The 8,716-nt window shown below is 38.2% G+C and overlaps 1 protein-coding gene and 1 pseudogene across 1 annotated transcript; both read left to right on the forward strand.

The window, feature by feature from the left end:
- Positions 1-610: 610 nt before the first annotated feature.
- LOC114925554 (serine/threonine-protein kinase BIK1-like) lies at positions 611-5,815 on the forward strand (annotated as a pseudogene).
- Positions 5,816-6,620: 805 nt separating this feature from the next.
- Positions 6,621-8,486, forward strand: LOC112754618 (cytochrome P450 CYP94D108). The gene has a single exon (XM_025802318.3). The coding sequence runs from the start codon at positions 6,817-6,819 to the stop codon at positions 8,353-8,355; it is 1,539 nt and encodes a 512-aa protein (XP_025658103.1). The 5' UTR covers positions 6,621-6,816; the 3' UTR covers positions 8,356-8,486.
- Positions 8,487-8,716: the final 230 nt, after the last annotated feature.

The following is an 8,716-nucleotide window of genomic DNA, read 5'->3' on the forward strand; positions in this document are numbered from 1 at the left end:
AAAAGCGTGGCCAAAAGTGGTCAACGGCCACGCTTTTTATGAGGATGGCGATAGATCATAGATTTGGCCACTTTTTTTGCCACGCTTCAAAAGCGTGGCCAAAAGGGTCAACGGCCACACTTTTGTAAGGGTGGCAATTGATTAGAGAAACGGCCACGTTTTTTTCCTGCCAGAGAGAAACAGTGACGTTTTAAAAGCGTGGCGATAGGGTTTCATTACGGCCACGCTTACAAAACGTGGCCACATCCTAGTACTCTTTTGGCACGCTTTAAAAGCGTGGCCAAAAGGTTTAAAAAAGAAAAACCCTAATGACCCGGCCCCCAACTCGGTCCCCACCCTAATGACACTCTTTCAACCCGGTCCCCAACCCTTTCACCCTGGCTACCCTAATCTAATCGATCGAGCTCACATCCCCTTTCACCCTGGCCACATCCCCGCCGTCACCAGCACCACCCTCGTTGCGCCGTTAGCCTCCGCTCCCTCTCCGCCTCGTCTCCTCGTCGTCGTTACCAGCATCCTTACCGTCAGCGTCAGCACTACCTCCCATCCTCGTTTTCTGTTTATACCGATTCCTTCCAAAAGCGAATACGACAAGGGATAATGTGGGAAGATGTCGAAGCTCAGAGGCGGCAACTGTTTTCGGCGTCTCTTGCTCGGTGTCAATGTCGGTCTTGCCCTTGTTGAAGGAATCGTTGCTTTCGTTGCATTGTTTCAGGTTCTTCTCCTTTTTCTTTCATGTTTCAATTCACGCCGGCATTGCTTTTTCGGATATGAATTGGTTCGTGCATTTGCAAATTTTAGGAGTTTTTTTAGCGTTGTGCACAATTTGGACTAGCTCTTTCCCCACGAGCCCAGAGCCACTAGCTCTTCCTCATCGCGGTGGCCCAGCATTCCATCATCGCTAGCGTCGCCACAACCTTCTTATTCCATCTCCCTCTTTGCTATCTGAGAAACCAAGAACAGGGCAAGACCCTGTTTTACTGTGCACCCGCCTTCCGCCACTGCCGATACCCCAGCGCCACCACTAGGCCGCCACCGTGTTGCTCCAGCCATTCACTCATCATCATCAATCTTTCCCTTCCCTTCCCCTGTTCCAATTCCCTGCTTCCCAGGTTCCCCTTTAATCTGGTTTAGCTCATTCTGTTTAGCTTGTTTAGTTCAACTAATTTAGTTTAGTTGAATTAGGTGGTTAGAGAATCTGGACTTGTTAGTGATTTTTTTTCCTTTGTTATAGCTAGGTTTTTATGATAAGTGACTATATTATTCAGAATTGGTAATTTCAATTGTTTTATCGTATCTGATTCCTGTGTGTATTTTTGCTTGTCGTTTACATGAATTTTTTTATGTATTATTTGATCGAAAATAGAAAATTATGCTAGAAACTAATTAACAAAGTAATGTTATTATGCTTTGTGTTTTGCAGTAAAAACCACTAACAACACTGAAGATATTGAAAGAGAAGAAGAACAAGTTTGAAGAGGTTCCGCTGTTTCGGTTTTGCTCCTTCGTCCCTGCTGGTGCCTTCATCTCTGCCATTCCCTACTCAGTCTTCTCTGCCATTAGTTATTGATTTTGCAGTTTATTGGTTAGTTTCAAGGTGTACTGCATTTTCTATATTTTTAAGATTTCTATGTTGTTTTCAACCAAGCATGGTTTATTAGAGAGATAACTTCATTTACAATAATTATTATATACGTGCTTCCCCTGCTGCCACAAGGAACTTTCGTCCGGATAGTGTGGTTGGTGAAGGTGGCTTTGGCTGTGTATTTAAGGGCTGGATCGACGAGCACACTCTTGAACCCACAAAATCGGGCACCGGACTCGTCATTACGGTGAAGAGGCTAAATCAAGAGAGCACATAGGGACATACTGAATGGCTGGTCAGTCTCATTTTAATGTATAACTTGTTTAGCTTAATAATGTTTTTGTGACTAATTAGCCTCCTAATATAATTAGAGACAGAAATCAACTACTTGGGTCAACTGGATCATTCTAATCTTGTGAAACTCATAAGTTACAGCTTAGAAGATGATCATCGGATTTTGGTGTATGAGTTTTTGACTAAAGGCAGTTTGGATAACCATTTGTTTAGGAGTAAGTCAAGTTTCTTTATGACCAGGAGCTTCTTATGTTCGCCCGCTTTCTTGGAACATACGCATGAATATCGCTCTTGATGCAGCTAAGGGCCTTGCATTTCTTCACAGCGACCAAGTAGATGTAATATACCGGGACTTGAAGACTTCTAACATCTTGCTTGATTCGGTAGGCAAATCACATTCACCTTACAAGTATTTCACACTTCATTTCTGAAATAATTCCTTTGTGTGAATGAAATGACAGAGTTAACATGCAAAACTCTCTGATTTTAGATTCAAAATAAGATTTAACATGTTGCCGATAAGTGTATTGGCATAATAGTAACAAGCATGTGTTTCTACCACTTCGTACTTCCCCACTCATCTAATTACTCTCCTGAATTCACTTTTCTTTATTAGCTTATTTACTTTATGCTTCCTATAGAATCATGTGTTTCAAATACATCAAAATGAACCCTAGGCACGCGTGTATTGTTCTTGTTAGTTTTGCGCCTTTCATTTCATTTTAGCTTTTGCTAGGTTAAAAATATGTTTCTCATTTGCAGGGCTGCTTTGGTGAATTCGCATAGAAAATATTTGAGCTTTCTAGGGGTTTTCACATCATCTTAGGTTCATTGCCGTCTCTGTTGGTGCGTTATTGTTACTTTGTTGTTGAATTAAATATCATCAGATTGGTATGTACGTGGCAAAATTCTAATTTAAGTCCTGACAAACAAATTCTTAGGTCATTTTTATTTTTGGTTTCTTTTAGTCTTAATGAAGTCTGCACTGTCCAATGAGTAATCAGTCTGCACTCAAATTTTTAACACTTACTTAGATAGACAATAAATTAATTACTTGACCAACTTAAGTAAGTTTTGTTGTATAATTCTTTTATATAGAAAAAAAGAAGCTTTAGATAAAAATGGTTATCCCTTCACTTTTTTGTCTAAGAAAAAACAGATTTAGAAAAATAATATTTTAAAATTGGGAATGCTATTAAATGGGTCATATTAGTTAAAATAAGCCTTAGTCAAATTTGAATTTGCTTTTTACTTATTCAAAATAAGCCTTATTTAATCTACTTCTATTGCCATTCAAGTCAAATGATTGTATAGAGTTAGTGAGTTTGTGTTTTTGAATAATTTAGTGTAGTTAGTGTACTTATTGCTTGTAAATTGCAGTGGCATTGTAGGCTAAGCTTTTTTTTAATGTTGATTAAATTAGTCATTGTGATGAGACACACGGCAAGTTCAATTTTAGTAAACAAACCTATTTATCAAAGTAGCATAACTTATAATCAATTAATCAAGTCCTCAAAAGATATATTTAGGCTATCTTGTAAGAAATTTGTGCTTGTGCTTTGCTCGAGTAGTGTCTATCACTGCTGCTTAAGTATGCTATAGCCAATGTTTAGTTTCTGTTAAGATATTTTTTTTTACTATTTTATTGCTTTAAAATGTCTCATAAAAACTTAAATTTGGTTAGTTGCAGTGGAAATGGATTGTGACTTAAAGCAAGCTTTAACTAAAATGTTAGTAATTTGAACACTAGATTTCTTTGCTTTAAGGAACACTTTGTCTGATAATTATGTCCAGCCTGAAGTTTATGACTATTCCAAAAACCAAAAGAAAATGTCTCACGTGAAACTTTGCAGATCTCAGAACACAAAATGTTGTTGATGAGTTTTTTCAGCCAGTATACTTTCATGGCTTCCCCCCCCCCCCTTTTTTTAGTGTCAAGGTCAGGCAACGCATGTGTTGTTTTGGATTAATAAAAGGGGAGCAGGTTTGCATTTGGTAGTTTTTTGTGTTATTGGTAATTCTAAGCTCTTTCTTTTTCCCTTCCTAATTTTCATCCAACTTTAGGGCAGATAGTTAGACAGAAATTAGGTGAAGGAAGAAAGGTAATTATATACTCCCTCTGATTTTCTTCTGTGAATTGATGTATGTTTCACGTAGTTTTTTCTTGCTATGGTCTTTTAGAAATTAGTGTCTCCTTTGATGGTAAAAGATTTCTATCTGGAATAAACTGTTAACAATCTAGTTAGTAAGTAGAAATTCATCAATTTAATGCATTATAAATTAAATTGATATAAGAGATTAAGGTGTAAATGAAACCATTAAATCAAGGCTATTTATTGGTCTACTTTCAGGTTTAAGCTCAGTAGATTTTATATGTTACTTTTCTTTTTCTGGTCTATATTGATAGACGGTGCAGATACTTGTATTCTTTTTCTCGTGGAAACTTGAATAAGTTGTTCGCATTCATATCTTTTTCTTGCGCTGACTCTTTTTGTCAAGTATATCATTTTTATCTAGAGGCAACTAGTTAGATTTACATAATTGATTCCTTTTACAATGCTAAGATTCTAAGGAACACAAAAACCTGGTTATTGTATATATGGTCTTGCTGGATTCTGAGAGAAATAATGCTACTCAGAAAAGAAATGAAAAAAAGTAAGCCGGATTTTATCACTGACTTGAATAAGAGTTGCCTTTCTACAGATGTTGACAGGCTTACGTATTCAGTGTTGCCTCCTGATAATGGTATTGGGGAAGTTGGTCTGGACTTTGCTTTAGCCCAAGTCAATGGTCTATGGTGAGCTATTTCCTTAGTCAAATGTGTAGAGACCAAGACTAATATTTTGCTTTCTTGTGATCAAAATCTCTTGTTGATTATCACTGCTGATGTTATTAAACTAGTGTGTAGAGTTAATATGATTTTTCTGTTGGTTATGATCTGTGATATTTGTGCTGTTTTCCAGGCAGCTCTTGCACATAGCTTTTGCAAAGCGACCTATATTTATGACCAGGACATACATGTTTGTACATTACGACCATAAAGATTCTGTACAGTTCTTCAACACTTTTATCTTAAATTTTTATGGAAATAGGAATAACTATGTGCCCTTAAGAGGGCTAGAGGAAGGAGGAACAGTAAAAGACTTAGGATTTAAGTTGTATTATTTCTGTATTTTTTTTCAATTTTTAGTTTTGGAATTTGAACTCGAGATTTATTTTGTATCTGAGTATTAGTTTTTTAATGTATAAAATAATTATAGCAAAAATTATATGTCACAAATTATTGTTTGATTTGTCTTGTAATAAAAATTGAATATTATATTTGTAGGTTTGGTAATAAAAAATGACTGAAAATTTATATTTTGCAGCGGTGAAGGTAAAAATAAGAAAAAGTATTTGTTTTTTAAATTTTATAAGGTTGTCGCCACGCTTTTAAAGCGTGGCCTTATCTCGCAGTCGCCACGCTTAAAAAGCGTGGCCATAGCTCTCTCTATCGTCACGCTTTGAAAGCGTGGCCATATCTCTATCTATCGCCACGCTTCAAAAGCGTGGCCATATCTCCCACATACGGCCACGCTTTTGAAGCATGACCATTTGTAAAAAGCGTGGCAAAAGAAAAAGCGTGGCGATAGGTCACCAAAAATGTGGCGATAAAGCAACTGCCATGCTTACAGTCACCACCCTTTCAAAAGCGTGGCGATAGCTCAAAAAGCATGGCAAAAAGCTATCACTACGCTTTTTTCAACTTTTCTCACGCTTTAAAAGCGTGGCAATAGAACTATTTTCTTGTAGTGGCTCGACGCTTCCAGTGATAGTCGGCGAGGCTGTGTGTACTTTGCGATGGCTGCTTGCGTGGTCGGTGGAGATGTATGCGATGGTGCTCCACGCTTCCAGTGGTGGTCGGCGGGACTGCACAAGGCCAATGGTGGTCGGTAGCATTTGGGGAACATGGTAGCGGTGACCATTAGATAAGAACAACAACCACATGTATAATCACTAATCAATTAGAATTTGTGTGATTATTATTTTTACTCTGTATTATTAATAAAATTAAAGTAAAATTAGATTAATTTGTTAGAGTATTTTTTTTTTGTTGGACTGAATTTATACTTAATTGACTTTAGTTGACTACCCCTCTAATTATTTCCTAGCAGAATTTATTTTAAGGTGGCTACTCCAATGAAGATTTTATGATTGTCATCATGTGAAGATATTTCATTTTGACCATTGGATGATAGATTGTAGGGTTTGATTTTTATTTGAAGTAAAAGTGTTACCTTTATTCAAAGTGTTGCTAAACAAATAAGTTACATTTTTTAAATAAGGATCATCATGAGAAGATGTTTTTAGCATCTTCATGGGAGTAGTTGCCTTATTTTAATACTACATCAACAATCCAACGATAATTCATGAATCCTTGTATATAGTACCTCCTTGTTTTAGTCAACACAACCAATAGAAATCATGCGGTAGACTTGGTTCATCGAAAACACACAAGATAATCAATACAACAATAATATAATAATATCTATATGAATATCGAAATTAAACTAACATTTCTTTGTAAATTTTTATTAAAAATATTATTTTTATATCAAAATTAATTATTATATATATTTTTAATTTTTTATATAAATATATATAATTTAATTTATTTTTAATATAAATTTTATATTTTAATATTTATTTTATACTATTAATTAATTTTAATTATTAATTTTAGTATGCATGTGTATTTTTATTTCCTCGCAATACGTACCCATGCCATGCGTGTCAGCGTGTACTTATACTATCCACTTGTGCAGTATTGCCTTTGTCCACCTATAAAGCCACTAATATTAATCTTGCCAGAACAACAAACTACAAACACTGATATACACACCCCTCAAGCCTTATCATTTACTTCTTCAATTCATTCTCTTTAGATATTCAAATCCATGGAACTTTTCTCAACCCAAACCCTTCTAATTCTCTTCCTCTCCTTTCTCACCTTTCTCTACCTCCACAACCGAAACCCCAAAACTAGACCCCCGGGCTTCAAAGCCTACCCTCTCGTGGGCTCACTTCCTGACTTCCTCCTCAACCGCCATCGCTTCCTCGACTGGACCACAGACGTCCTCCGCAACTGCCCCACCCACTCCGCCGTTTTTCGCCGCCCCGGTAAGGTCCACGGTATCATCACAGCCAACCCAGACAACGTCGAGCACATCCTCAAGACCAATTTTCATAACTACCCCAAAGGTGAACGCTTCAACTACCTCCTCCGAGACTTCCTCGGCCAAGGAATCTTCAACTCCGACGGCGATCTCTGGAAACTTCAACGCAAAACTGCAAGCTACGAGTTCAACACCAAATCGCTTCGAAACTTCGCCATCCAAAACGTCACCGTCGAGATCCAAACCAGGCTCATTCCGTTGCTCCAAAGAGCTTCCAAATCTGAATCCGTCCTCGACTTGCAGGACGTTCTTGAGCGATTCGCGTTTGACAACATTTGCAAGCTAGCCTTCAACGTCGACCCGGCCTGCCTAGACGGAGGCTCTGGCGATGCCGCGGTCGGCGCTGAATTCATGCGCGCGTTCGAGGACGCGGCCACACTCAGCTCCGGGAGGTTTATGAGCGTATTTGGGTGGGTATGGGAGCTCAAGAAGTTTCTCAACGTTGGAAGTGAAAGGAAGCTTAGGGAATCAATCTGCACCGTACACGCGTTCGCTGATAATATCATACGGTCCAGAATGGAAGCAAAGGACCCCCACAACGATGACATGGACCTTTTATCGCGGTTCATGGCCGAAGAGGAGAACTCCCCTGAGTTTCTACGCGACATTGTTATAAGCTTCATTTTGGCGGGGCGCGATACGACGTCATCTGCGCTGAGTTGGTTCTTTTGGATTCTCTCTTCAAGGCCTGACGTCAAGGATAAGATAATCAAAGAAATCGAAACCGTTCGTGCGTCGTGCGAAAAGCGTGATTACGGGGAGGCATCGTTTGGGTACGAAGAGTTGAAGGAGTTGAAGTACTTACACGCCGCGATTACGGAATCAATGAGGTTGTACCCTCCCGTTCATGTCGACACGATGGCGTGCTTGAACGACGACGTTTTGCCGGATGGTACAGGGATTAAGAAGAATTGGTTTGTGACTTATCATACTTACGCGATGGGGAGGATGGAGAGTATTTGGGGGAGTGATTGCGTAGAATTTAAACCGGAAAGGTGGTTTGATGAGGAGGGTGGGGTTTTTCGAACCGAAAGCCCGTTTAGGTATCCGGTTTTTCATGCCGGAGCGAGGATGTGTTTGGGAAAGGAGATGGCTTATATTCAAATGAAGTCTATTGTGGCAGCTGCGATGGAGAGGTTTGAGATCGACGCTGTGGATAAGGACACGTGTCCGGAGCAACATATGTCATTGACCTTGAGGATCAAAGGTGGGTTGCCAGTGCGAGTGAGGCCAAGGGAGTGCGTGATGTCAACTGCGTGAGAAAATAATTCATTACTTAACGCTAAATATAGATATTTTAACATGAAATCGTTAAAGAGGAATATTAGGACCAGCAACTTTTGTAATTTATAACTATTAAATAGTTATTAATGATGGTTTTAATGGTGTGAGATTGGTGTGAGATTTCATCCAATGACTTATTTTTCTTTGCTGGTTACATGCTGGCCAGAATTTAACAAAGTTGCTCGTCCTTAAATTTTTCCATCATTAAATTTAAGTAGTTTGAATTTCAGTCATTTTACTTTTAAATTTATTTTATTTTTCTTTCATTTTTTTTTTATGTTATTTTATTCGATTCAAAGAACTTTTGATGTACTTTCAAAAACTAATACTCCTACTT

The sequence above is a fragment of the Arachis hypogaea genome, chromosome 16, assembly GCF_003086295.3.
Source record: "Arachis hypogaea cultivar Tifrunner chromosome 16, arahy.Tifrunner.gnm2.J5K5, whole genome shotgun sequence".
NCBI lineage: Eukaryota > Viridiplantae > Streptophyta > Magnoliopsida > Fabales > Fabaceae > Arachis > Arachis hypogaea.